Source organism: Pseudopodoces humilis, chromosome 32 (assembly GCF_049639895.1).
Source record: "Pseudopodoces humilis isolate 2021_Gansu_Grassland_sample_001 chromosome 32, ASM4963989v1, whole genome shotgun sequence".
Lineage (NCBI taxonomy): Eukaryota > Metazoa > Chordata > Aves > Passeriformes > Paridae > Pseudopodoces > Pseudopodoces humilis.
In genome coordinates, this window is record NC_142231.1 from 1452973 (window position 1) to 1479271 (window position 26299).

At 66.8% G+C, this 26299-nt stretch overlaps 5 protein-coding genes across 14 annotated transcripts in view; 4 read left to right on the forward strand and 1 right to left on the reverse strand.

The window, feature by feature from the left end:
• The window catches only part of KMT2D (lysine methyltransferase 2D), a 28604-nt gene extending 23006 nt beyond the window's left edge, over nucleotides 1–5598 (forward strand). For all 8 annotated transcript variants that reach the window (XM_088068830.1, XM_088068834.1, XM_088068835.1 and 5 more), the window contains 9 exons: nucleotides 84–219; nucleotides 300–436; nucleotides 757–1927; nucleotides 2154–2290; nucleotides 2415–2545; nucleotides 3029–3314; nucleotides 3734–3807; nucleotides 3891–3999; nucleotides 4111–5598. In XM_088068830.1, coding sequence (XP_087924956.1) covers nucleotides 84–219; nucleotides 300–436; nucleotides 757–1927; nucleotides 2154–2290; nucleotides 2415–2545; nucleotides 3029–3314; nucleotides 3734–3807; nucleotides 3891–3999; nucleotides 4111–4203 — 2274 coding nt within the window. In that variant the 3' untranslated portion in view covers nucleotides 4204–5598. The remainder of the gene's footprint in view (nucleotides 1–83; nucleotides 220–299; nucleotides 437–756; nucleotides 1928–2153; nucleotides 2291–2414; nucleotides 2546–3028; nucleotides 3315–3733; nucleotides 3808–3890; nucleotides 4000–4110) is intronic.
• Nucleotides 5599–6420: 822 nt separating this feature from the next.
• PRKAG1 (protein kinase AMP-activated non-catalytic subunit gamma 1) lies at nucleotides 6421–9946 on the forward strand. 2 transcript variants are annotated; one of them, XM_005531980.3, is made up of 12 exons: nucleotides 6423–6642; nucleotides 6727–6799; nucleotides 7222–7325; nucleotides 7400–7481; nucleotides 7557–7615; nucleotides 7709–7754; nucleotides 7834–7888; nucleotides 7974–8100; nucleotides 8706–8871; nucleotides 8980–9017; nucleotides 9119–9265; nucleotides 9351–9945. In XM_005531980.3, the coding sequence occupies exons 1-12, from the start codon at nucleotides 6637–6639 to the stop codon at nucleotides 9447–9449; spliced, it is 1002 nt and encodes a 333-aa protein (XP_005532037.2). In that variant the 5' UTR covers nucleotides 6423–6636; the 3' UTR covers nucleotides 9450–9945. The 2 variants fall into 2 exon arrangements, with proteins under 2 accessions (XP_087924996.1, XP_005532037.2); XM_088068870.1 differs by having other exon boundaries at nucleotides 6421–6642; nucleotides 7400–7615; nucleotides 9351–9946.
• Nucleotides 9947–10629: 683 nt separating this feature from the next.
• LOC148182356 (uncharacterized) lies at nucleotides 10630–11180 on the forward strand. The gene is made up of 2 exons (XM_088068725.1): nucleotides 10630–10965; nucleotides 11045–11180. Exons 1-2 carry the CDS (start codon nucleotides 10796–10798, stop codon nucleotides 11178–11180), a joined length of 306 nt encoding a protein of 101 aa, XP_087924851.1. The 5' UTR covers nucleotides 10630–10795.
• Nucleotides 11181–17967: 6787 nt separating this feature from the next.
• On the reverse strand, nucleotides 17968–20119 carry WNT1 (Wnt family member 1). The gene is made up of 4 exons (XM_005531981.3): nucleotides 20019–20119; nucleotides 19497–19750; nucleotides 19046–19311; nucleotides 17968–18621 (listed from the first exon to the last, which is right to left on the reverse strand). The coding sequence occupies exons 1-4, from the start codon at nucleotides 20117–20119 to the stop codon at nucleotides 18133–18135; spliced, it is 1110 nt and encodes a 369-aa protein (XP_005532038.2). The 3' UTR covers nucleotides 17968–18132.
• Nucleotides 20120–22986: 2867 nt separating this feature from the next.
• On the forward strand, nucleotides 22987–25834 carry ARF3 (ARF GTPase 3). Of its 2 annotated transcripts, XM_088068882.1 has the most exons (5): nucleotides 22987–23055; nucleotides 23816–23995; nucleotides 24106–24216; nucleotides 24301–24425; nucleotides 24840–25834. In XM_088068882.1, exons 2-5 carry the CDS (start codon nucleotides 23848–23850, stop codon nucleotides 24999–25001), a joined length of 546 nt encoding a protein of 181 aa, XP_087925008.1. In that variant the 5' UTR covers nucleotides 22987–23055; nucleotides 23816–23847; the 3' UTR covers nucleotides 25002–25834. The 2 variants fall into 2 exon arrangements, with proteins under 2 accessions (XP_087925008.1, XP_087925007.1); XM_088068881.1 differs by having other exon boundaries at nucleotides 24106–24425.
• Nucleotides 25835–26299: the final 465 nt, after the last annotated feature.

Consider the following 26299-nt stretch of genomic DNA (forward strand, 5'->3'; position numbering starts at 1 on the left):
TTGAGACCCTTGGGGTCCCGGCAGTGACCCAACACAGTGGCACCTGTGGCGCTCTGGACCCATCCTGCCTTCCTCTCACCTAGAACCTCAACGGGGTGATGGTGGCCATGGCCGAGCTGCTGAGCATGAAGATCCCCAGCTCCTACGAGGTGCTGTTCCCCGACGGCCCTGTGCGAGCAGCTGTGGTCGAGGCCAAGAAGGTGGAGAATGATATGGCCGGTGAGTGTTCACCTTGTCCCCATGGCCCCCGGTGCCCCCGGGCTGGGACCCCCGTGACGGGCTGTCCCTCCCTCTCCCAGGAATGCTCGGAGGGAAGGAGAAGGCGCTGGCTGGGAAGGTGCCGGACAGCAGCTCTGAGTGGCTGAAGCAGTTCGATGCGGTGCTGCCAGGGTACAGCCTCAAGGGCGAGCTGGACCTCCTGACACTGCTCAGACAGGTCAGTGGCGTGCAGGGGTCCCTGCAGGGCTGGGACACTGTGAGGGGGGTACTGGGGTACCCCATAGGGCTGTGGCTGTGCGGGGCTGCAGGAACAGACGTGTGTGGTGGTCCCTGTCGGTCACCCCATGATTGCAGGGAGTTTCCTGGGGGGCTGGGTCTCCCCTGGGTCTCCCAGGTAGGAGTCCAGGAGGACCTTGCAGGGTTGGGAACATGTGGGATGCCTGTAGGGCCAAGGACCCCTCTCTGCGATGCACAGGGGGGTTGGGGGTCTCCGTTCCTGTAATGCTCTGATCTGTGCCCCCCCTCCCCACACCACAGGAGAGCCCTGCTCCTGAGAAGACCCTTCACCACTGCTACGTCAACAACGTCTCCAACCTGGACGTGCGGCAGCTCTCTGTCCTGCCCCAGGAGCCCTCGCCCCCGCTGTCCCCCTCCGTCCCCTCCCCATCCAGCCCTGCTGAGCCCACCAGGGTCCCCGACCCCGAGGCGTCCCACGAGGCAGCCCCAGCCCCAATGTCACCGCTGCCGCCAGCCCCCTCGCCAGCCCCCCAGGAGGAAGGGGCCGCAGCCGCCCACTCCCCGCCCCGTTTCAAGCCGCGCTCGCGGCCTCCGGAGGACGGGGACGAGGCGAGGCCGCGGCTGAAGAAGTGGAAGGGGGTGCGCTGGAAACGGCTGCGCTTCCTCGTCACCATCCAGAAGGGAGGGGCCAAGCGTGACGGCGACAAGGAGATCGCAGAGTTCATCGACAAGCTGGGCACCACGCTGCGCCCCGAGAAGGTGCCGCAGGACCTGCGCAAGTGCTGCTTCTGTCACGAGGAGGGCGACGGGGCCACGGACGGGCCAGCCCGCCTGCTCAACCTTGACCTCGACCTCTGGGTCCACCTGAACTGCGCCCTGTGGTCCACGGAGGTGTATGAGACTCAGGGAGGGGCCCTGATCAACGTGGAGGTGGCCCTGCACCGCGGGCTCCTCACCAAGTGCTCCCTGTGCCAGAAAACCGGTGCCACCAACAGCTGCAACCGCATCCGCTGCCCCAGCGTGTACCACTTCGCCTGCGCCATCCGCGCCAAGTGCATGTTCTTCAAGGACAAAACCATGCTGTGTCCCCTGCACAAGCTGAAGGGGCCCTGCGAGCAGGAGCTCAGCAGCTTCACCGTGTTCCGCCGCGTCTACATCGAGCGGGACGAGGTGAAGCAGATCGCCAGCATCATCCAGCGCGGGGAGCGGCTCCACATGTTCCGCGTGGGCGGCTTGGTCTTCCACGCCATCGGGCAGCTGCTGCCACACCAGATGGCCGATTTCCACAGCGTCACGGCCCTCTACCCCGTGGGCTACGAGGCCACGCGCATCTACTGGAGTCTGCGGACCAACAACCGCCGCTGCTGCTACCGCTGCACCATCTGCGAGAACAACGGGCGCCCAGAGTTCGTCGTGCAGGTCATCGAGCAGGGCCTGGAGGATCTTGTCTTCTCTGACTCCTCGCCACAAGGTAAGGAGTTGGGAGATGTCAGCACCCAAGCTTTTGTCCCAGTGGCTGAGGCACACCAGCACACCAGAGAGTGGGGTGGAGGAAGGTGACTTGAGGTCCCCATATTCAACCTGTGGCACTCGGTGCTCTGCTCTGGTGATGAGGTGGTGATTGGTCACTCGGACTCAATGATCTTGGAGGTTTTTTCCAGCCTAATTAATTCTGTGGTTCTCCCTTCCCTTGGCAGCTGTCTGGAACCGGATCATCGAGCCAGTGGCGATGATGAGGAAGGAGGCCGACATGCTGCGACTCTTCCCCGAGTACCTGAAGGGCGAGGAGCTCTTTGGCCTCACGGTGCACGCGGTGCTGCGCATCGCGGAGTCGGTGGGTCCCGGGATGGGCGTGGAGGTTTCTCCTCCATACTGGGGTCCACTCTGCTGGGGAAGGGCCCAGTGGCTCTTCTGCTGCTGCCTCTTGACCCCCGGTCCTTCTGTGTCCCCCTCTGCAGCTGCCGGGCGTCGAGAGCTGCCAGAACTACCTGTTCCGCTATGGGCGCCATCCTCTGATGGAGCTGCCGTTGATGATCAATCCCACCGGCTGCGCCCGCTCCGAGCCCAAGATCCTCACCCACTACAAGCGGTAAGCAGGGCTGGGATCCACTGGGAGAGCCGGGATCCACTGGGAGAGCCGGGATCCACTGGGAGAGCCGGGATCCACTGGGAGAGCCGGGATCCACCGGGATGGCTGGGATCCACCGGGAGAGCTGGGATCCACTGGGAGAGCTGGGACCCACCAGGGGAGCCGGGATCCACCGGGAGAGCCGGGATCCACTGGGAGAGCTGGGATCCACTGGGAGAGCTGGGATCCACAGGGAGAGCTGGGATCCACAGGGAGAGCTGGGATCCACTGGGAGAGCCGGGATCCACTGGGAGAGCCGGGATCCACTGGGAGAGCCGGGATCCACCGGGATGGCTGGGATCCACCGGGAGAGCCGGGATCCACTGGGAGAGCCGGGATCCACCGGGATGGCTGGGATCCACCAGGAGAGCTGGGATCCACTGGGAGAGCCGGGATCCCTGGGGATTCCTCAGCTCTAACCCCTCTCATCCCTCTCCTCGAAAGGCCGCACACCCTGAACAGCACAAGCATGTCCAAGGCCTACCAGAGCACATTCACGGGCGAGACCAACACGCCCTACAGCAAGCAGTTTGTGCACTCCAAGTCCTCCCAGTACCGGCGCCTGAAGACGGAGTGGAAGAACAACGTGTACCTGGCGCGGTCCCGCATCCAGGGGCTGGGGCTCTACGCGGCCAAGGACATCGAGAAGCACACGATGGTCATCGAGTACATCGGCACCATCATCCGTAACGAGGTGGCCAACCGGCGGGAGAAGATCTATGAGGAGCAGGTGGGGCTCAGCTGGGATGCTGGGGGCTCGTGTGGGGACTTGGGCAAGGTGTAGAGGGACCTGGGTGACACGTTGGGGACTCTGGTGGAACGTGGAGGGACTTAAAGAAAGACATGGGGGAAGTCAGATGAAATGTTGGGGGCTGGGATGGGATGTGGGTGGACTTGGGTGGGATGTTGGAGGCTCTGGCAGGACATGGGGGGACTCAGGCAGGATGTGGAGGGACTTGAAAGGGATATCAGAGGTTCTGGTGGGACATGGAGGCTCTCGGGTTGTTGGGAGCTCTGGTGGGACGTGGAGCAGCTCAGGTGGGATGTGGAGGGACTCGTATGGGATTGGAGGATCTCCAGTGGGATGTGGGGTGGTGGGATATGGGGACCTCAGTGCAGCCCTCAACCCCCTCTTCTCCTCCGTGGCAGAACCGCGGCATTTACATGTTCCGCATCAACAACGAGCACGTCATTGACGCTACGCTGACGGGGGGCCCGGCCAGGTGAGCATGGGGGGTTTGGGGTGGTGGGATGCCCCCAGGGGGAGCCCTGACATCCGTCTGTCCTGACCCCCCTCGTCCCCCAGGTACATCAACCACTCGTGTGCCCCGAACTGTGTGGCCGAAGTCGTGACCTTCGACAAGGAGGACAAGATCATCATCATCTCCAGCCGGCGCATCCCCAAGGGGGAGGAGGTCAGTGAGGGACTGAGGGGGTGCTGAGGGGGTCCTGGGGGACCCAGGGTGGGGGGCTGGAGGTGGCAGGGCTGAGCTCTGTGCTTTGGGTGACTCCTCGCTCCCTCCCAGCTCACCTACGACTACCAGTTCGACTTTGAGGACGATCAGCACAAGATCCCCTGCCACTGTGGAGCTTGGAATTGCAGGAAGTGGATGAACTAACTGGGAAACAGGAGCTGGGGGCTGCCACCCCCGCCTCAGAGACCTCGCCGAGCCCCCCAGGGCTGCAGGAGGTGCCAGGGGCGGCCGGGCACTGAGGGAGAGCAGCGGCTGCAGCGCTGCCGGCCCTGCCCGAGCGGGACGGACGGACAGATGAACTGGCAACTCAGGGTTTTCTTTGCTTCGTCCTGCGAGGAAAAAAAAAAAAAACAAAAAACAAAAAGGAGTGGGGGGGCTCAGAAATGCCCCCTTCACCACCCCCTGCCTGCATCCCTTGTGGGGGAGCCACAGGGGAGCAGCGCCAGGCCCGACGTGGCCGGAGCGATTGTGCGGAGCCGGTCTGGATATAACGATTATTTTATTTTATTTTATTTTATTTTTTGTTTCTTTTTTTTTTCTTTTTTTTTCTTTTTTTTTTTTTTTTAGAAACTAATAATATTTGCTCGCTAATTACCAAGGTAACACAGACTCCTTGAGCTCGACAATCCGGGCTCTGCCCCGCCGGCGTGGCGGCCAGAGCTCGCTCGGTTCCTTTGATCTCTTTTTGTTTGTGCGTGTGGACGAGACCCCGGAGCGGCGGCGGGATGCAGCCAAGACCCCGACAGACACAAGGAGCTTCTGCACCCAAACCTACCTCATTTTAAGTGTTAGATTTGTTTCTTTTTATTTGTTGTTGTTTTTAAATGTGAGCCCCCCTCCATCCCAACCTGCCCCCCACCCCCCCAAGGGGGGGATCTTTCCCTCTCCCTTGGGCTCCAGAGGTTGTGGCTTCCCCGTGTCCCCCTCCTCAGGTGTGGCCCTTCCTCAGGACCCCTTGAAGGGGGGACACGGGGACGCCCCCTCCTCATCCCCCCCCCTCAGGAGGTCCCAGCCGTGTGCCGTGCCAAGGTGTGAGGTGGGGATGGGGAGGGGAGGGGGGGTCAGACCCGCTCCCCGAGCTCTGGTGGGGGGCTGGAGGGGCTGGGTGGGGACCCCTCCTTCTCACACGTGGCCCCCACGGCTGGAGGGGCCAGGTGGAGCCCCCCCCTGCTCGCCCTTGGCCCTCCCAGCTGGGGCTGCACTGGAGGGGGAAGGTTATTTATCTATTTATACCTTATATTGTATATACTAGACGGGGCTGGGGGGGGGGCTCTTTGTGCTCTGCTGGGCTGAGATTTGGGGTGCAGGGGCAAAAAAAAAAAAGGGGAGGGGGTGGTTTTAAAAAAACCCAATCTCCGAGGCGGGTGTGGGGAGGGGGTCTCTCTCTGGAACCTCCTGCCAGGCAGGGGCGGCCTCGGAGAGCGAAGCAGCGAGTGGGCATTAACACCCCCGGCCCCCGCCCGGGGTCCCCGCCCGCCCCCTCCCCGCTCCGGAGGAGGAACCCGGGGGGCACCGGGATCTCTAAACGCACAAACACGGCACGGGGGAGGGAGGGAGGGAGGGAGAGACCCTCCTGCTCCTGGAGAGGGGGGGTCTGCCGGGGGTGCTGCCCCCTCCCCGCCCCAGTGCAGTGGGGGGCCGGGGCCGATCTTGAAAAGCTGCTTCCGCAAACTCGTCAAAGCTGCAAAAAAAAATAAAAAAAAAAAATTAAAAAAAATCAAACAAACAAACAAACAAAAAAAATCAAAAAGGAAAAAAAAAAAAAGGTTTAAGGTAAAAAATGTTTAAAAAAAATAAAATTTAAAAAAAAAATCCAGAGGAAAAGCGCGAGTGGGGGGGGATGAGAAAGTTTTAACAGAAAATATACGAGAAATTTAACTTTCAGAGCTGTACATAGGCCGGGGCGTGTAGAAATCCCGTTTTTACCAATACCGGAACCACTGGATGTTATTTTAAATAAAGCGCGTGAGAAGCCGAGGCCGCCTGATCCCTCCTGGGGGGGCTCGGGGAGGGTCGGGGGGGGGGCAGGGGACAGCCGTGACCCCCGGTTCAACCGGGGACAGCTCGGTCCTGCTCTGCTGCTCGGTGTCCCCCAGCCCGTCACCTCCAGGGAAGGTCTCTGTCCCACCGCCCCAAAATCGGAGACCCCCGGGACCCTCCCGCGGGTCACGGCCCCCTCCCCTTTCCCGGGGACCCCAAACCCCCGGGGACACCTCCCGCCCCAAAACCCTTCCCCGGGACCCGGCGGGACGGGAAAGCGCTCCCGGCAGCCGAGAGTGACGGGGGCGGCGCTGCTGGGACCCGAACCGGGCCCGGCTGGTTCCGGGAACCGGGCGGAAGCGGGACGGGAACCGGGCGGAAGCGGGACGGGAACCGGGCGGAAGCGGGGCAGGAAGCCCCGAGGAACCGGGAGCAGGAACCGGGCGGAAGCGGGACCCGAACCGGGCGGAAGCGGAGCCGGAAGCCCCGAGGAACCGGGAGCAGGAACCGGGCGGAAGCGGGAGCAGGAACCGGGCGAGCTCGGGGCCAGAGCCGGGCGGAAGCGGGGCAGAGGCGCCTCGGGACGCAGCGGGACCCATGGAGGTTGTGGGAGGGACAGCGGGGCTGGGGGGACACGGGGGCTCGGGGGCCGCGGCCACGTCTGAGCCGACCCCGGTCTGTCCCCAGGATCCCGGCCCTGACCCTGACCCCGGCCCGGCCGCCGGGAGCCCGGCGGAGCTGAGCCCCCCGGGGCTGGAAGGTGATTCCGAGGGTCCCGGCACAGGAGGGTCTGGGTGTCCCCGGGGCTGCAGCTGCTCGGGGGATCCTGTCCCGGAGTTGGGGTGTCCCGGAGCTCTGAGCCGGGTGGCGCAGGGTTTGGGATGCCCCGTTATTGGGGATATCCCGGAGTCAGGGGTGTCGCGGAGCCGTGAGCTGGGTGTCCCGGAACTGGGGCTGAAACGGGATTTGGGGCATTTGAGGGTTTGCGGTGTCTCGGGGTTTGGGGTACCCCAGGTATTGGTGTGTGCCGGGATCTGGGGCGTCAGAGGATTTTGGGGTGTCCCGGGATTGGGGGTGCTACAGGATTTGGGGTGTCTGGGATGGGGGTGTCCCGGGACTGGGGGTGTCCCGAGTTTTGGGGTGCTCCAGGTTTTGGGGTTCCCCCTCACGCTGCCACCCCAGGGGACACCCACCGCGGTGCCTACACTGCCTTCATGAAATCCCATCGCTGCTACGACCTGATCCCCACCAGCTCCAAATTGGTCGTCTTCGACACATCCCTGCAGGTGTGCCAGGGCCGGGGGGGCACTTTTGGGGCCGGGGAGGCACTTTTGGGGCTCCCTGACCCCCGTGCCTGCAGGTGAAGAAGGCATTCTTCGCGCTGGTCACCAACGGTGTCCGTGCAGCCCCGCTCTGGGACAGCAAAAAGCAAAGTTTTGTAGGTGAGCGAGGGGGCTGGGGGTCTCCAGGGGTTGAGGGGGGCTGGCAGGACCCTCCTCACCCTGCCTGCCCCCCAGGAATGCTGACCATCACCGACTTCATCAACATCCTGCACCGCTACTACAAATCACCCATGGTGAGGGCCAGAGTCTGCCAGGGGCTCGTGTCGGGCTCTGCCTGCCCCAGCTGACCCTGGCTGGGTGATCTGGGTTTCTCCTCCTCCTCACAGGTGCAGATCTATGAGCTGGAGGAACATAAAATAGAGACGTGGAGAGGTGAGGGGGGGGTCAGTGCCGGCTGCCTCCTGCCCTTCCCTGGAGCCCCCCATCCCCTCACCCCTCCCTCTCCCCACAGAGGTTTATCTGCAAGACTCCTTCAAGCCACTGGTGTGCATTTCCCCCAATGCCAGGTACCCCAGGGGGCAGGGAGAGGGGCACAGCTGGTGGTGGCACTCCCTGGAACACCCCAAATCCCCCCTCCCTTCCCCCCCACAGCCTGTTTGATGCCGTCTCCTCCCTGATCCGCAACAAGATCCATCGCCTGCCCGTCATCGACCCCGACTCGGGGAACACGCTCTACATCCTCACCCACAAACGCATCCTCAAGTTCCTCAAGCTCTTTGTAAGTCTCTGCCCCTTGGTGATGGTGGGGGCCAGACTGGGACCCTCAGCCTGGGCCAGGGGTCACGCTGGGACCCCCAGCCCGGGCTGTGCCTGGTACCTGTTCCAGCTGCTACCCCAGGATGTTCATCTTGGGCTGTACCGGGGGCCACCGTGGGACTCAGCTGTGCCAGGGGTTGCCCCAGGACCCCCACACTGGGCTGTGCCAGGTCCCTGAGCCAGCTTCTACCCTGGGACTCCCAGTCCAGGCTGTACCAAGTGCCAGCCCAGGCTGTGTCAGGTGCCTGTGCCAGAGGCTGCCCTGAGACCCCCATCTCAGCCACAAGGTGCCCCAGAAGTGTCGGCCCAGACTGCTCCAGGGGTCACTGAGACCCCCAGCCTGGGCTGTGCCCGATACCTGCACACCAGGTACCACCAGCTCTGGGTGGGCACAGCTCTGGTACCTCACCACACACTGCAGTGCCAGAGGACGCCGTGTGGACCCTCCCCACCACTCCTGCCCGGGGGTCCCACAACCCCCCCTGCTCTGCAGCACAGCTCCCTGTGCTTTCACCCCCAGAACCCCCAGGTCTGGGCTCAGCCCTGTCCCCTCACCGTCCCCCACAGATCGCAGAGGTCCCCAAGCCTGAGTTCATGGCACGGACGTTGGAGGAGCTGCAGATCGGCACCTACAGCAACATCGCCGTGGTTGGCACCAGCACCCCCATCTACGTGGCCCTGGGCATCTTCGTGCAGCACCGCGTGTCTGCGCTGCCCGTGGTCGATGACTCGGGTAAGGATGTCCTGTCCTCGCTTTGGCTGTCCCCAGGTCACCTCCTTGGGGGCTGTGTCCCCTCTGGAGCGCCAGGGGCTTGGCTGAGCTGCTCCCCTCCCTCCCCAGGGCGGGTGGTGGACATCTATTCCAAATTCGACGTTATTGTGAGTACTGGTGGAGGAAATTCCTGGGCTGGGGGGATGCTGTGGGGTGGTGGGGCGTCTCCTAATCCCAGCTGTGTCCCCAATGCTTGTCCCTGCCCCAGAACCTGGCAGCAGAGAAGACCTACAACAACCTGGATGTGACGGTGACGCGGGCGCTACAGCACCGCTCCCACTACTTCGAGGGTGTCCTCAAGTGTTACAAGCACGAGACGCTGGAAACCATCATCAACCGCCTGGTCGAGGCTGAGGTAACTGTCCCAGGGTGCTGGGGGGTCGGGGGGGGACCCGGGGTCCCCACACCCCCTCAGCCTCTCCTTGTGTCCCCCTCCCCAGGTCCACCGGCTGGTGGTGGTGGATGAGAGTGATGTGGTTAAAGGGATCATCTCCCTCTCGGACATCCTGCAAGCCCTGGTCCTCCCGCAGGGCCCCTGAGGCAGTGAGGGGGGGGGGGGGGTCGGTCCTCCCAAGACCCCCACTCTCTTCTCCTGTAACACTGTGCCCCCCTGGGCTGGTGGGGACACCCGGGGCATGCCCCCACTCACCAGCAGCCTCCAGCAATAACCCCCAGCCCTGGGGCAGTCCCTGCTGTCCTTCCCTGCGTGGGGGGAGTCAGCAGCCCCCCCACGCCATGCCCTGCGCCCCAAAGCCGTGTGGGGTGATGGGGGCAGCCCTCGACCCCCCTGGGGTGCCAGGCCAGGGTCACCCATATCCATGCCAGGGCTGTTCCTGTGTGGACTCTTGTCCCTGTCACCCTGCACCCTCTCCCTGGGTTTGGTGAAACCCACTCAGCTCCACCCGGCCCGGGAACCCCCCCACGCCCCCGGGGGTTTCCCCCCAAGTTCCCTGGCTGTGCCCACACCTGCCACCGCTTCGTGAGTGAAGAGAAACCACAAATAAACACAGACCTGGCACCACCCTGGCTCAGTGCAGGGCACGGGGGGCATTGGCCAGGGAGGGGCTGTGTGGGGAGGGGGTGTGGCCCCCCCCGTGGGAAGGGGGAATCTGCTGAGCTCGCCCAGACCCTAAATCCCTGTTTGTTCCGCCTGTGGCTTTTCTAAAAGGCCGGGATAGGGGATGGGACAGACACAGGGACCTGGTGGGACATGGAGACCCTCTGGTGGGCACCACGGTGAGCAGGGGGAGTCGGGCAGGGGCTGGGGCAGGTTGAGGGGGGAGCTGGATGGCAGAGTGGGTGGGGGGCTGGCGGGGGTCCCGGGCAGCCGGGACACCGGGGCTTGCAGCCGGTGCCCACAGGGGAGGCGCAAGGCCCGGCCGTGCTGAGCGAGGCACATTCCTGGCGGGGAGGGGACGGCCGGGCCGGGGGCCCTGTCCTTGCCAGTCGCGGGGTCTGGCAGAGGCTGCAGAGCGAGGTGAGCGCTGGGCAGGTACCGGGGGGCCCGGGGGACTCGGGGGGGGCCGTGCCGGTTGCCATGCCGCCGCCGGAGGGTTGCTAAGCTCCGCTCGGAGCCCGCGTGGGCTGCAGCGCCTGGTGCCAAACCCGCCATCGCCTGCTTGTCGCAGGGGGGGAAGGGATCCCGCGGGGGGTGGGGGGGGGGCACAAACACACGCACGCGACACCCCTGGGACGGCCGGTGGGGTCCCCGCGGTGCGCCGGTCTCCCGCCGCCCGGGGGTCAGTGTGGCCCGCGGTGGCACCGGGCGGGACACGGGGTCCCCGGGGGCACACGTGCGGCAGGTGGGTGCGTGCGGGCGGGCGCGTGGCTCCGCCGAGGCTCCGCCGAGCCCCCCGCGGCGGGGACCCCCCTCTCCACCGGGGCCATGCTGGGGGGTCCTGAGCGGGGTGCGGGGCGCCTGCGGATCTGCGAGCGGACCAAGGTGGTGCTGGTGGAGATCGACACGGTGGCGTGTTGCAGCGCGGGTACCGGCATGGCTGCGGGGTGCTGGCCCGAGCCCCCCTGGACCTACCGCCGCATCGCCGGGGAGTACGCGTGAGTGGGGACGGCGGGGTGGGGGGTCCGTCCTGCTCCCCGTCCCTCGCTCCCCTCACTCCCCGTCTCTGTCTTGCAGGTACCTGGAGAAGCGCTTTGTGGCCGAGCTGGCCCCCCCCTGGCCCCCGGTGCCCTCCAACCCCCCTTGTCGCCTGCAGGACTTCACCGCCCCGGCCCCGGGTGCCCCCCGCCCCCTGCCCCCCGCGACAGCTTGAGGGGACAGGGGGCAGTGGGCCCCGGGGGGGGCACCCTGTGCCTGTGCCTCTGCCCCCGGTGTCGGGGGACAAGCTGGGCCCCCCCACCTACGAGGTGCACATGCAGCGGGTGCAGGCAGCCCACGCCCGCCGTGGGGGACCCCCCCCCTACATCTCCCCCCCCGCCTATGACGGTCCCCACCGCACCCTGCAGCTCCGCCCCCTGCGGGGACCCCGCAGCCCCCCTCGGGCCCGGGGGGCAGTACCGGGGGGCTGGAGCCACACGCTGCCCCGGGCGGTCACCGAGACCAAGCACCGGTGGCCCGGTGGGACGCAGCTGTCCCCGGGAGGGCCCGGCAGCCCCCGGCAGTGCCAGACGCTGCCACGGGCAGCAGCCGGCCGGGAGCGGGCTCTGGGCGGCGGGAGGGGGCGGCGGGGGACGGGGGGACACGTTCTCATTGACGCCACCCGTGTGGTGGTCCGAGCCCAGTACGTGCCACCCCCACAGCGACAGCAGGTGCGCTATGCCAGGGGGTCCCTGGGGCCCGACACCCCTCCTCGCAGCCCTTCCGTGCCCCCTGGGGTTGCCAGCCCCTCTGCTGCGCCCTCGCCCCCCCGGGAGCCCCCCGGCAGCCCTCGCAGTCCGTGGCAGAGCCCAGGGGGCTGCCGGGGGTCCCGCGGGAGGCTCCCCCCGCGCCGGCCGGTGCTGTACGCCCAGGCTCTGCGAGAGGCCGTGTCCCGCATCCGGCGGCACACGGCGCCCGACTCGGACTCGGATGCCGAGGGGAGCGTGGGGGGTTCCCGGCAGCGGCTCTGCCGAGACCCCCGCGCCTACAGCAGCAGCAGCAGCAGCCTGGAGAGCGCCGGAGCCCCCCCGGGCCCCGCCAGCCCCACCCCCGCCTGAGGAGTGGGGTTTGCCTGGGTGTGGCACGTGTGGGGCGGGGCTTGCCTGGGTGTGGCTCTTGGGGGCGGGGCTTGACGGGTGGTCTCGGGGAAGGGGCTCAGGACTGGCGTTCCCACGGGCTGACCCCAATAAAAGCTCCGGGATCCCGGTGTGCTGCCTCTGCCCCTGTTTGTGTAAGGTCGGGGGAGGCCATCACCCCCTCGGGCCTCTCTGTGGGCCCCAGCAAGGACACAGGTGTCTGGGCACGCCCCCGTGACATCCCCGGTGTCTGGACCCCCCTCTGTCCGTTACGGTGCCGGGGTCAGTCGGAGGTCCCGGGTGTCCCGGCCGCCACCACAGTGCGTCACAACACGGGTGGGACGTGCCAGCTGCCCCCGTATCCCCCATAATGAGTAGGTGAGCACAGCAGGTCTGGCCCTCGGCCACCGGCCCCACGTCACGGCCGGGGGGGGACCCCGAGTGACTCAGCCGGGGGAAGCTGTCCCCCCCAAACAGCCGCCACCTCTTAGTCACGCTGCGGGGGGGGGGGAGGATCCCCGCGGCCCCAGGAAACCGCACAAATATCGTGTCCAATTTGCACGTTATTTAAAACCGGCTCCTCCCCCGCCCCCCTGCGCGACCCTGTCATTATCCCGGTGACACCGGCGCGGAGGTCACGGCACGGGGCAGCTGCCGCAGCGAGGCCACCCGGCAGGCTGGGGGGGCACCCCCAGGGCCACGTCACCCCATGTGTCCCCTGTCCTGGCACGTGGCCAGGGTGGCATCGAAGTCCCACACTTGGGTCTGGCCTGAGCCACAACGGCGACTGCAGCCCGCAGTGGCACAGCTGCGGTCCTGCACCCACTGCGGTGGCACCTGGCACGGCTTGGCGTGGGCTGGCATGGCACAGGATGGTTGGCAAGGTGTGGTACGATCCACATGCCTTGTCACGGATTGTCACGGGTGCCACAGCCTGGCACCGTTTGGAACGTGGCTCGGTATGACCGGGCACAGCTTGGCACAGCAGCCTGGCACAGCTTGGCAAAGCCCAGAACAGCCCAGAACAGGTCTGTGCAGCCTGGCAGAGCTTGGCACAGCCTGATACCACCTGACACGGCTCAGCACGGCTTGGCAAAGCCCAGAACATCAAGCACAGCCTGTTTGCCACAGCTCACCACGGCTGGGCACGGCTTGGCGCACCTTAGCACAGCCTGGTGCGGCCTGGCACGGCTCAGCTTGGCACAGCACAGCTTCACAAAGCCCAGAACAGCCTGGCACAGCCCGGCACAGCCTGGCACGGCTCAGATTGGCACAGCAGAGCTTCACAAAGCCCAGAACAGCTCTTTGCAGCTTGGCTCGGCTTGGCACAGGCTGATATTGCCTGACAGGGCTCAGCACAGCCTGGCACAGCCCAGCACAGCCCAGCACGGCTCAGCACAGCTCAGCACAGCCCGGCACAGCCTGGCACAGCCTGGCACAGCCCAGCACAGCCTGGCACAGCCCAGCACAGCCTGGCATGGCTCAGCACAGCCCGGCACAGCCCAGCACAGCCTGGCACGGCTCAGCACAGCCCGGCACAGCCCAGCACGGCTCAGCACAGCCCGGCACAGCCTGGCACAGCTCAGCACAGCCCGGCACGGCTCAGCACAACCCGGCACAGCCTGGCACAGCCCGGCACAGCCTGGCACAGCTCAGCACAGCCTGGCACAGCCTGGCACAGCCCGGCACGGCTCAGCACAACCCGGCACAGCACGTCATGGCTCGGCTCGGCGCGGTGCCCGGTGTGGCACGGGGTGTCTCAGACGCGGGGGCAGCGGCTCGGCCCTTCCCATGGGATCAGCTCCTGCCCAAACCCACTCCCCGCCGGGAAAATCACCTTCTAATTCGGGCTGCGCCGGCGCCAGCGCCTCCCCCCGGCACCCCCGGGGCTCCCGCCGGCCCCGAAATTCGCCGCAGCCTGGGGTCCCCCCGGGGCCGTGGGGGATCAGCCCATGGGGTTCCCAACGCGTGGGACCGGGGGGTCCCTCCCGGTACCGGAGCCTCCAGACAGGGGCGCGTTGTCGGCTGTGGCCGCCAGATGTCGCCGCGCAGCCGGTGACCGATGGCACCGGGGGGCACCGGGGGTCCTGCCTGCCCCGGGAGGGGCGGGGGGAGCGGTACCGGTGCCCCCAAAGAACCGCCAGCCACGTGTGACATCCGTGCAGGTACAGTCGGAGAGGCAGGGCCGTCCCGTGTGTCACCGGGGCCTGCGGTGTCCCCAGGGAGCCGCGACCCGCGTGTGTCACTGGTGACGGTGGCGTCCCAGGGGGCCGGTCCGTGGATGTGCCAGCTCTGGCTGTGTTCCCAGAGAGCCGTGACCCACATGTGGCGTGGGTGCTGCTGCTGTCTGAGAGCCACGACCCGCGTGTGTCACTTGTGGCAGTGATGTCGCCAGAGACCTGTGCTGATGCTGGTGCTGTCCCCAGACTGTCACTGGTGGTACCCGGCGTCCCCCGAGAGCCGTGGCTGTCATGTGTCCCTGATGTTGGCAGTGTCCCAGAGGAGCCATGTCCGTGTATGTGCCAGTGCTGGCCGTGTCCCCAGAGAGCTGTGACCTTCACGTGTCGCTGGTGACTGGTGTCCCCAGAGATCCGTGGATGTGCTGGCGTGTCCGCAGAGCCGTGACCCACACGTGCGACTGGCACTGGCCATGCCACAACCCGCGTGTGCCAGCAGGACTGCCCGTGTCCCCACAGCGCGGTGTCACCTGCTTACACTCGCTGCCAGTTCCTGCCCATCCACATGCCACCGTCCCCAGCGTGTCCCCGCGGCCCAGCGCTCCTGCCCTCGGTGCCGGCTCTCCCAGGCCGCGCGAGGAGCCGGTGGGAAGGGTCCGGTGAATGCGGCATTGTTGCGCGGGGTTGGAGTCACAGATAATTACCTCAATTAGTTACAATGGCAGAGTAATAAATACAGGCTTAGCGGCTCCTTCCCCACTGCGGCTTCTCAGATTAATCCAGCCCGGGCGAGCGGAGCTGAAAGGATTGATGGACAATTCATTAAACCCGCCGAATGCCGCACAAGGCACCCGTGAAGGCCGGCGTTAGCCCCCGGCGGCTCCGCTTTGTCCCTAATTGTTCGTCTCGGGCATTGGTCACCTATCAGGGAGTGGGTGACGGCGACGGTCCCCCCGGGGCTGGCATGCCCGGGGATTAGAGGCCAGCGCTGCCACCGTTGCTGGGCGCGTTGGCCCCGCGCCGGAGGAATGCGGCGGATGGGAGGGGGCGGCCGGACAAGCCGGGAGCTGGCGGGACGTGGGTCCGCATCGACCGGAGGCGAGGGGAGCCGGGACGGGGCTGTGCCGCTGGCGATGGTGACAGGGGGTGGGATGGGGACGGTCCCGCAGGTGAAATGGGGCCACCTGAGGGTCTGGGTAGGTGGGCACAGCTCCGTCTGTCTGTCCTGCAGCTCTGGGTGCTGTCCTGGTCCTTCTGTCCTGCGTTTCTGGGAATGGCACAGTCCTCCTGCCCCGCACTTTTGGGCACTGTCCTGTCCTGTCCTGCACCTCTGGGAATGACAAAATTCCTCTGTCCCGCACCTCTGGGTACTGTCCTGTCCCTCTGTCTGGATTCTGGGAATGACACCATCCCTCTGTCCTGCACCTCTGGGGCATGGCTCTGTCCTGCATCTCTCTGTGTCATCCTGTCCCTCTGTCCAGAAACTCTGGGCACTGTCCTGTCCTTTGGGGAATGTCACCACCCCTCTGTCCTGCACCACTGGACACTGTCCTGTCCTTCTGTCCCACACCTCTCGGTACTGTCCTGTCCCAGTGTCTCGCATTTCTGGGAATGACACCTCTCCCCTGTTCTGGAAGCACCCCTGTCCGTCTGTCCTGCACTTCTGTGTGTCATCCACTCTGTCCCACAGCCGCAGGCAGAGCCCCCCTGCACCCCATCCCTGAACGGGGCTGTCCCAGCCCGGCTTGTGGCCACCATCCAGCTGTTACCCGGCTTCCCAGATGTGACAGGCTGGTGCAGGATGGGACCGCCCTCTCCCTGTCCCTCTTCCTGTCTCTCTTGCTGGCCCTGTCCCTGCGCTGGCCCACAGCAGCTATTTCCAGCACCCAGAAATATTTGTCCAAGCCGGGGAGGTCTGTGCCCCGTGCCCAGGGTGCCCCTGCCCACCCGGGGGTCGCGGCTGCCCGAGGTGCCCAGCAGGACACACAGGAAAAGCTGAGTAACAGAGGTGACTTATAAGAATGTCATTATCTATATTCCTGACTCCTACCGCAGGAAAACAGGCTATTTTCATGCTGAAGCAGGAGCAGAATTTAGCAGACAGATAACCCGGCAGGCGGGAGATGCTCGGAGGGTTATTTCGGGCTGTGTTCCTTTCCAGGCGTTTTCCTTGCATTTTGGTATTTTATTCTCCACGCTGGGCTGTGTTTTGACCTTGGCGCGGGCAGCGGGGGCCCCCAGGGTGTTTTTCCCCCCCTCCTCTGAGTCTAAACATCAACTTTTCCACTATCGGCTCCGCGGGATATTTCGGGTGGTGGCAGCGTCATCCCGCAGCCTTTGATGCGGCAGAGCCTCAGGGGCCCCGAGAGGTTCCCGGCTCCGGGGGGGAGCCCAGGCTGTGGGGACCCCCGGGACAGGTGGGCACCAGTCTGGGGGTCCCCCAAACACAGAGAGGGAGTCTTTGATGTCGCCAAGTGTGAAGTCATGGTGCAGGGGGGATGTGTGGACCCTGTGACCGCCCCAGGGATGCCCGTCACAGGGGGATGCCCATCTCGGTGGGAAACCCATCCCCGTGGGATGCCTGTCCCAGAACATCCCCTTCCCAAGGATGCCCATTCTGGGGACCTGTCCACCCCTTGGGGATGCTTATCCCAGGGCAAAACCCATCTCAGGGCATGTCCTGCCTGCTGCATTCCCATCCTGGTGGGGTGCCCGTTCCAGTGGGAGGACTGTCCCAGGAGGATGCCCATTCTGATGGGATTCGCTTTCCAGAGGGATGCCAATCCGGAGGGAAGCCCGTCCCGGAGAGATGCCCATCCCGGGAGGATAGCCACGCCAGCAGAACACCTGCCAAGCACGGAGCTGCACCCCACCTTTGCCACAGCCTTTCTCTTGTTGTGGTCAGACCCCACGCATGGATGTGGGGCTGTTTGTGGGGCCAGTGGCCGGCTCTGTCCCCTCTGGCCCCTGCCCCGGTAACCCCGGTGCCCTCCCCGGCCCTGCTTTTCCCCCGGAGCCAAGGGGAGCCGTCAGCCCCGGCCGGGAGCGGTGATGAACGATGTTCATTCCCTGTCTGTCGTCTTGTACCTCCCAGGGCCGCTCCCAACGCCCGGCCTCGGCGGCACCAGCCCCACCGCCCCGGCAAATTCCAGCATCGGAGATGCTGCAGTCAAGGTGCCATGGTGATGGGCGCCGCAGCCGTGGGGACGGACATCCCGGCCGGGAGCGGCGGCAGGAATGGCTGGGATGGAGACGGGCACAGCGGGAGAAAGAAGGGGGTCTGCGGGGAGGGGATGGCAGAGAGTGGAAGGAAGGAGGAGAAAGATGGACAGACAGCAGCCGGAGGGGCTGATGGACGTGGAGTGGGGTGGTGAGGGGATGGGGAAGTGATGGATGGACAGATGGACATGGGCAGCACATCCCAAAGTTTGGGATAAATTGGTGTCCCCCCACAGCTCATCCCCTTTCCCCCAGCCCCTCCAGACACAAATCGGGGCAGGACTGATAAAAATATATTTTTTATTCTTCTCTAAAGGCTATCAATGACACCTGTAACAAAGCATCATTATTATTAATTATTATTAATTATTATCTTTAATTATAAAAACAGGGCCTGGGGCCAACGAAGCAGGGTGGGGGCGGCAGCACCAAACCGTCCACAATAAATATTTTATTTACAGCAAGAAGGGACCCCGTGGAGCCGGGGGGTGGCCGGGAAGGTGCGTGGCACTGAGCCCACCCGTGGCAGGATGGGGGTCCCTAGGACACATCCATACCCCCACCTATGGGTGCCTTCAATCCAGCCGGGCACCCGTCATGGGGGGTGGGTGGCGCAGACCCCCTCCGGGGCTGGGCAGGGTGGTCCCGGCGTGGGTCACAGGCACTCGTGCAGCACCTGGGTGTTGGTGCAGTTGAGGCAGCTGACATGGCAGCACCAGTGGAAGGTGCAGTTGCAGCGCTCGGTGACGCGCTGGGTGCGCGTGCGGTACCCACGCCCGCAGCACAGCAGCTCACACCCGTCCAGCCCCGGTGAGGAGCTGTTGCAGAACCTCCCGGCCGTGCCTGCTGTGCCCATCTTCCCGCTGTAGGTGCAGAAATTGGGGGATTTCTCGAAGTAGACGAGATCGTGGGGTGAGGGAGGCTTGTGGGCCGGGTTCTCAGGCTCCAAGTGATGCAGCTCCACCCTCGACGCCCGGTTGCTGCCCTTGTTGCCATAGATGACGCGGGAAGCGCCGTCAAAGCGATCCTTCAGGACGTCGCCCACGGCACGGAAGGTGGGCAGCCGCATCCAGCAGGTGCGGACGGTGCAGGAGCCTGACATGCCGTGGCACTTGCACTCTTGGCGCATCTCTGAGAAGACCGTCTGGAAAGAAGGGGGAATTTGGGGCCTTGTGAGCAGCCTGGGACGCCCCTGGGGACCACCGTGCTCCTACACCCCTCGTTTCTGCAGGATCGCATCATGCTCGGACATCGCTTGTCCCAAACACAAGTGCGAAACCCATCTCCAGCTGTTCCCAGCACACACATGGGAACAGGCTGGAGATCTCAGTGGCCATGCTCGTCTCTGTGCCCACCTCAGTGCTGTCCACAGCCCCCAGTGCCCTCACCATTCCCTCCTTGCCCTCACCATTCCCCCAGTGCCCTCACCATTCCCTCATTGCCCTCACCATTCCCCCAGTGCTCTCACCATTCCCCCAGTGCTCTCACCATTCCCTCATTGCCCTCACCATTCCCCCAGTGCCCTCACCATTCCCTCATTGCCCTCACCATTCCCCCAGTGCCCTCACCATGCGCCCGGCCTCGTTGTTGTGCAGGTTCATGAGGAAACGCAGGTCTCGGCCCTTCTCACTGGAGTCCACAAACTCCCTCCCGAAGAGGCGACCGAAGTCGATGTTGTCACTGCAGCCCCCCCAGTGCCAGTCAGGCCCCCCAGGGCCACGGCGCCGGTAGTCACAGGTGCAGGACTCGATGGACCCCTCCGAGCACGACCGGGCCACCGAGTGTGTCACGCCTGCACTGGTGATGGCAAAGATGAATGCTGTCTCCCGGCAGCCTGTGGAGGGAGCGGGGCCTCAGGATGCTGCTGGGATGGGGAGGGGGTACCCACCGGCACCCCCAACCCTCCATCACGATGGGCTGGTGATGCCCCATGACAAACCGGGGGCGCTTTGATGAGCATCCCAACTTGGGGGTGAGTGGAGGAGTTCTGGGGACCCCTGTGCTGACCCCCAGTCTCACCCCGGTTGACAATTTTGCCGAAGATGTTGGGGCCTTGGGAGGTGGGACAGTTCCAGCGGCGGTTGCGGAACTGCCACTTGCACTCCTTGATGGCTGTCTGGAGGCCGGAGCTGACGCTGTGAAGGATGCCGGGGTTCTGACGGATCAGCTTGCGCTGCTTTCGGCTCAGCAGCTGCAGGCTGGGGTCCAGCACCAGCTGCACGTTCTTGGAGTCTGTCAGCAGGTTGGTGGATGAGGCCACGTTGATGATGCCCCTATGGGCACAGGTGGGGATGGTGACCATTAGCAGGGGGTCCCCAGCGCCTCCCTCCTCACCTCAACCTCCCTGCAGGCTCCTCGATGTGACCACAGCATCTTCCTCCCTGGTACCCCTGTAGGGATCCCAAACGGGGGTCGCAGCCCTGTGTCCCCCCCCCCGCCCCGTCCCTGGGTACGGGGCAGTCTCCGCTGTGCCCGTGCCAGCCCCGCCCTCCCGCCTCACCACCCCGGTGCCGGTACCGGTGCCGGTGCTGTCCGACTCACCACCACCGCCCGCTGTTGTTCACTGCCAGCGTGTTGGAGAGGGAGGAGAGGGCCAGAGCCCAGAGTGCCCGGAGCGCCAGCCCCAGCGCGGCGGCGCGCATGGCTCCGGCCCCGGGAGCCCCGGCAGAGTGCGCGGGCGAGCGGCCGTCCCGGTATTTATGGTGCCGCAGAGCCCCCGACCCGGCCGCTACATCCACGCGTGTTTCCGGACGCGCGGGGCGGCTCCGAGATGAGGACGGCCGCGGGGGGACGCGGGGAGCGCCGGGCGGGCGGGCGGGCCGGCACCGCCACCGGGCTGCAGCCGGTGGCCGGGGCGCGGCGTCGGGGGTGCGGTGCCCAGCGCACACAGACCCGGCCCTGGAGCACGGCGTCGGGCGCTCCGTTCGCGGTGCCGGTGCTGGGGACCCGGTGCTCTGTGCCCGGTGCTCGGCACTCTGTGCGCGGTACCCGGTGTCGGTACCGGTGCTGGTTCTCGGCGGTCCGTGTGCGGTACTCGGTGCCGGTGGTCCGTACCGGCAGCTCTCCGGGGAGCCGGCACTGCTGGACTCGGCTCGGCGCGGCGGGTGCACAGCGCTCAGCACCCGGGAGCATCTTCCAGCCCCTTCCCTCTTATAGGGGCGGCGCGGAGGGTCCCCGTGGGCCGGTCCCGCCGCGCGGGGCCTCCCCGCGTCCTCGCCCTAACAATGGGGAGCGGCGGGGCTGCGGCATCTCTTACGGGGCGGCGGGAGCGGCGGCGCCGGGGCTGTCCGTCACGGCCCGGATTAGCCCGGCGGGTGGCTGCGCCCCGGCCCCGTGCCCAGAGCTCCCGGCTGCCGCCCCCCGCCTTCCCCGCGTCCCGCGCACACGTTCTACAGGCGCCGGCACCGGCACCGGCGGGGGGAGCCCGGCACGGCCCGCGACAGCTCCCGGCGCAAGGAGGAGCCGGTCCCGGAATAACCTGGGACGGCCCCGGACGGCTCCGGGCGCACGGAGGGAGCGGGGAACGGGGATAGCCCGGGGTGCCCCGGGACAGCCCGGGGTGCACAGGGTCAGGAGTGACGGGATCTCCCGGGACAGTCCCGGGCGCACGGGGGAGGCAGAGTTCCGTGACAATCCAGGGCTCACGGAGACCACAGTCCCGGGAAAGCCCGGGGACACCGTCCTGGGACCACCGGCTTTCCGGGGGACACGACGTGCAGTCCCCAGGGACTTGGACCGTCGAGGCTGAGTCGGCGCCCCTCCAGAGCCCACGGAACCTTCTCCCGTTCTAGTCCGTGCCCAGCGGGACGGGGCTACACCCTCTTCCAGCCGCTCGAGCCCGGGCTGTCCCGGGCTGTCCCGGCGGCACCCCGGACCCCCGTGCCCGTGCCTGTGGACGCCCATGGTGTCTACAACCCGCGTGGGCGCGGCACGGCCCCGCACGGCTCCCGCTGCCCCGGAGCGCCCAGTCTGGGCCGGTACCAGGTGTCGGAGGTAGGGATGGACCGGGGGGTGGAGGGATCGAGGGATGTGGGATAGAAGGAAGGGCAGAGGGTGCTCGGATGATGGCGGGGGGAGGCCTGCCGTGCCCACGGCCAGAACACGGGCACGCAGGGCTGGTGCTGGCCCGGTCTCGGTTTGGGTACGACTCTCCCCGTCATCCCCCGCCCGAGCCGGTTGTGGGTGGGTGTGAAATCCCCAGTGCGGGGCCCGACGGGCCGGGGGGCCTGAGCTGAGTCCCCCGTTGGGGCGGGAACCGGGGGGGGTAATCCCCCCGCCGCGGTTTCCCCGGACCAGTCATGCGGGGCCGGATTAGCCCCGCTCGCCCGTCACGGCCCGGGGCCGCCGCTCACCAGTTTAATTCAAGGATGGACAAAGCCCGGGACGGCGGCAGGGGTGGGGGGCTCGCACCGGCACCCACCCGCACCCCTTCCCCCGGCCCGGGAGGAGCCCAGGGCCGACCCGGGGTCTGCTCCAGCACGGCGCTCCCGCCCCCCCGCCCGGTTCCCGGCCGGGCCGGGCCGTGTCCACGCCCTCGGGCCTCCGCCCCGTCGGGGCTCCCGGGGCTGAGGTCAGCGGCCGCGGGGAGGCCCCGGGGCGCGGCTGGGAGGGCCCTGCCCGGAGCTGTGCCACCAGCGGCGGGGCGCAACCACGGCCCTCGCCTCCCCCGCTCCATCCCGGGACCCTCCGGCCCTCGCACTCCCTGCCCGCTGCCCCGAGCCCCCGTTCCCCCCATCCTCTCTGCTGCAGCCCACGGCGGCCCGATGCTCGGGATCCCCCCAGTCCTGGGGTGCCGCTGGAATAGTTCCCGCAGCCGTCGGGGCTGTCGGTGCTACCCGGCGCCCCCAGCGTGGCCGCCGGTACCTGCCTGGGAGCGGGGGGCATCCATCCTGTCCCGCGGCACGGAGCAGGGACAGACAGACTGCAACGGGGACAGACAGACGTGGAAACACCCGCGGATCCCCCGCGCCCCGTCCCGGCCCCTGCCCTGCCTGCGAGCACCGGGGCGGCCTCCGAACCGGCGGTATCGGCACGGTGCGGAGCGCTCAGCCCGTGACGGTGTTGGGGTCCCCGTTCCCCGTAAAGCACAGGGACCCCCCGCCCCCCAGGCCGGGACTCTGCCTTCCCGGGGCTCACGGCGCGGGGGGGGGGGAAGAAGCGGGACCCCGCTCTCCCCGTATCCCCATCCCGCCCCGCCGGTGCGGCTCCCCTTCGGACGAGGCTCTGTCCCCCCCGGTGCGGGTCCCGTTGCCCCCAGGAACGGGCCCATGGCGGGGGGGGGACACACGGGGACTCCCCCTCACAGCGCCCCCCCCGCACTGCTGCAGCCGTTGCCATGGTAACGCCTCGTGGCTCTCGCGATTGCACCCCCCCGCTCCCCCCCCCCCCCCCCCCCGCCGCTCTCCGCGCGCGCCCCCGGTCCCGGGGGGGGTTGCGGGAAGCGGCGCGGGGCGGCGGGGGGGGGGGGGGGGGGGCCCCGGGCGCTCTCGCGAGATCGGCGCGATCGGGGCCCCCGCTTCGGGGGGGGGGAGCGGTGCAGAGTCAGCGGCGGCGGGGGCGGAACCGGCACCGGCACCAGGTGCGGGGGGCCGCACCGCTCGGGGATGCGGGGCGCGGGCATCGCCGTGGGGTGCGCGGGGCTACGCGGGGGGGTCGGCACCGCACCGGCGCGGGGGGGCTGCAGCGCGTTCCGGGGTGCCCGGTGCGGCGGGGGCGCGGAGCCCCGGCGGGTAGGGGGTCGTACCGGGGGCGGGGGGGGGAGATGCGGTGCGGTGCGGCGGGGGCGGGGGGCAATGCGCAAGGGGGGGGCGGCGCAGTGCGGGGGGGAGAGGCGGTGGTTTGGGGGCGCGCTGCGATGGGGGGGTGGTAAAGAGGGGAAACGGCGAATTCGGGGGGCGCGGGGGCTGCAGACGCTCGGGGGGGAAGGGGCGCGCTGTGGTGCGGGGGAGGCGATGGGGGCCTCCCCCTCCGGCGAGGCTGCGGTGATGGGGGCATCGTGTGGAGGCTGGGGGTGCAGAGGAGGGGTCGGGTCCGGGAGAGCTCTGCTCCCCTCCAGGAGGGAGACAGCCCTGCCTCAGTTTCCCCCAGCGCAGCATCCTGGGCTGTCTTTTTGCAGGATCCCCATCTTTGCAGCCCCCAATATCGAGCTGTACACAGAGACACCCCCATGCGGTGCGCGGCCCCCTCCCCAACCCCTTGCCTGGGCTCCCCCAAGCCCTGCATTCCCCCCGGGACATGAAGATCCCTGATCCCTGCAGCCCCCCCCAAACACGGGGGACCCCTCAGCCCCACCCCTGCAGATTTCAGGGCCTCCCCCAGCCTGCCCCATGCCCCCGCAGGATCCGGCCTCGGAGCCAGCGCCGCCGTCACCATGGGCAACATCTTCGGGAACCTGCTGAAGAGCCTGATTGGGAAGAAGGAGATGCGGATCCTGATGGTGGGGCTGGACGCTGCTGGGAAGACCACCATCCTCTACAAGCTCAAACTGGGGGAGATCGTCACCACCATCCCCACCATCGGTGGGTGGGGTTGGGGGGGCACTGAGCAGAGACCGCTCCCCATCAGGGCTCCTTTGAAGGGGCTGGTGGCTCCCCGTGCCTCAGTTTCCCTCCGCTGTCGCTCCCCGCAGGCTTCAACGTTGAGACAGTGGAGTACAAGAACATCAGCTTCACCGTGTGGGATGTGGGTGGGCAGGACAAGATCCGGCCCCTCTGGAGGCATTACTTCCAAAACACCCAGGGTAGGTGTCTCAGGGGACACCGTGGGGGGACTTGGGGAGCAGGGTGGCCACAGAGAGCCCTTCAGTGTCCGCTCCTCTCCCCAGGGCTGATCTTCGTGGTGGACAGCAATGACCGGGAGCGGGTGAATGAGGCGCGGGAGGAGCTGATGCGGATGCTGGCGGAGGATGAGCTGCGGGACGCCGTCCTCCTCGTCTTCGCCAACAAGCAGGTGGGTCTGGGGGCGGGGAGGGCCCCGTGGTGGGACTGAGACATCCCCAGGGTGGCAGGGCAGCTATCGCTGTAGGACTTCCTCTGGCATCAAGGCTGGTGTCAAAGAGGCTGTGTGACAGAACCAGCTCCATTCCTGTGGCACGAGGGATGGTGGAAGGCCCCAGGACCATCCCCATGGCACCAGGGCTGGTCTTTAACTCGCCCTCTGGCCATCCCTGTGGTGTCAGGGCTGGTGCCTCACATCCCCATGGCAGATTCCTGCTCCTTCCTGTAGCATCAGGGCTCATGATGGTCCCCTGTGGCAGAGTTGTGCCCACCCCCATGGCATCAGGGCTGGCGCCAACCCCCGTGGAGGGGTCGTATCCATTCCTGCAGCGTCAGGCCCCTGTGTGACCTCCCTTGTCTGCTCCAGGACCTGCCCAATGCCATGAACGCAGCAGAGATCACGGACAAGCTGGGGCTGCACTCCCTGCGCCACCGTAACTGGTACATCCAGGCCACCTGTGCCACCAGCGGGGATGGGCTCTACGAGGGCCTCGACTGGCTCGCCAATCAGCTCAAGAACAAGAAGTGAGGGGGGGTCCCCCTGTGCCCCCCCGGCCCCCCTGGGCCATGCCAGGGCCCCCCCCGGCCGCCCCCTCCCTGCCCCGGTTGGGTTTTGCTTTCTTCTGGCACCGGTTGCTGTGGGGTTTTTCGCCTTTTTTGGGGTCCCCCTGGTTCCCCTCGGATCTCGTGTGTGCGTGCGTGGAATTAGAGCTCTATATAACGCCCAGGGGGGCAGGGGCAGAGCCCCGGGAGGGTGGGATGGGGGCTGGGGGGCCACCTCGGCACTGCCCTGCCCAGGGGGGCCGGGGACACCCTGTCCCCATGCATGTCCCTGCACCCCTCGCCTTCCTCTGGACCAAATGTGGGGGCAGCAGGGCCATGGGGGGGATTTGGGACTACACACCTCCCCCTCCCTCCCAGCACCCCCTCCCGGCCCCGTGTGCCCCCCCTGGGCGTCCCACACGTCCCCGGCCCCCCCATGTCACTTCGAGGCAGGTCTCCTCCCCGCAGCGTGACCCCCACGGAAGGGGGGGGGTGCGGGTCTGCCAGGACCCCTGTGGTCCCCCTGGCCATGCCCCCCCCCCCCTCGTCCTGCCCCCCTGCCCCCCCGCCCCATGCCAGCATAGTGATTGTATGTCCCTGCCCCTCACGGACAGATGGTGTCCCCCCACCCCAGCCCGTACTGTGCCCCCCTCCCCAGCACCGTATTTATACCCCTGGTCTGTGCTTGGTGTGACGTGTCGCTGCGGCTCTGCCCTGTCCAGGGACGTGTGTTCTCAGCCCCCCCTCCCAGCCCCCTGCGCCTGAGACGGTGGGTGACCTCCCCTGACCCCCCCTTGGATATTAAACATGTTTTATGTAGCGCTGCCCCTCGTCTCTTCTTCCGCAGCCCCCCCAGCGTGGGGGTCCCGCGGAGGGGACAGTGATGGACAGCTCCGGGCTGGCTTTAATTAGAAAGAGCTTAACGGAATGGGGGGGGTGAGGTGGGGCTGGCAGGGGGCAAGGGGGGCTCCCCCCTTCCCAGGCTCATCTTTAGGGGAATATTGGATGAAATGGTAAATCCCATTAGTGCTAATCCCAGCTGGGGCGTGGGGACAGTGTCAGCGCTGGGATGGGCGCGAGTGGGACTTGGCCCCCCCCGCCCGCCACCCCTACCCCATGTCACCCCCCCCGCACGGGTTAACGGGGACGAGTCGCATTTGGGGCCAGCGCTGCCATCCCATGGCCGTGTCCCCGCTGGATTGGTGGCTGGGGGCTGTTGGCTGTGTCAGTGCCACCAGGGTGCTGTGCCAGGAGCTGCAGAGCCAGCGCCAGGGCCTGGGGTGG

Excerpts from the sequence above, each read along its gene's own strand:
- PRKAG1 (XM_088068870.1), top strand. Across the intron at positions 7,889-7,973 it reads TGCATTTCCCCCAATGCCAG|CCTGTTTGATGCCGTCTCCT; the intron begins GTACCCCAGGGG and ends TCCCCCCCACAG. Across the intron at positions 8,872-8,979 it reads GCCCGTGGTCGATGACTCGG|GGCGGGTGGTGGACATCTAT; the intron begins GTAAGGATGTCC and ends CTCCCTCCCCAG.
- LOC148182356 (XM_088068725.1), top strand. The coding sequence starts at position 10,796 with ATGCTGGGGGGTCCTGAGCGGGGTGCGGGGCGCCTGCGGATCTGCGAG. Across the intron at positions 10,966-11,044 it reads CGCATCGCCGGGGAGTACGC|GTACCTGGAGAAGCGCTTTG; the intron begins GTGAGTGGGGAC and ends TCTGTCTTGCAG.
- WNT1 (XM_005531981.3), bottom strand. The coding sequence starts at position 20,119 with ATGCGCGCCGCCGCGCTGGGGCTGGCGCTCCGGGCACTCTGGGCTCTG. Across the intron at positions 19,312-19,496 it reads CGGCAAAATTGTCAACCGGG|GCTGCCGGGAGACAGCATTC; the intron begins GTGAGACTGGGG and ends CTCCCTCCACAG. Across the intron at positions 18,622-19,045 it reads ACAACGAGGCCGGGCGCATG|ACGGTCTTCTCAGAGATGCG; the intron begins GTGAGGGCACTG and ends CCTTCTTTCCAG.
- ARF3 (XM_088068881.1), top strand. The coding sequence starts at position 23,848 with ATGGGCAACATCTTCGGGAACCTGCTGAAGAGCCTGATTGGGAAGAAG. Across the intron at positions 23,996-24,105 it reads CACCACCATCCCCACCATCG|GCTTCAACGTTGAGACAGTG; the intron begins GTGGGTGGGGTT and ends CGCTCCCCGCAG. Across the intron at positions 24,426-24,839 it reads TCGTCTTCGCCAACAAGCAG|GACCTGCCCAATGCCATGAA; the intron begins GTGGGTCTGGGG and ends TGTCTGCTCCAG.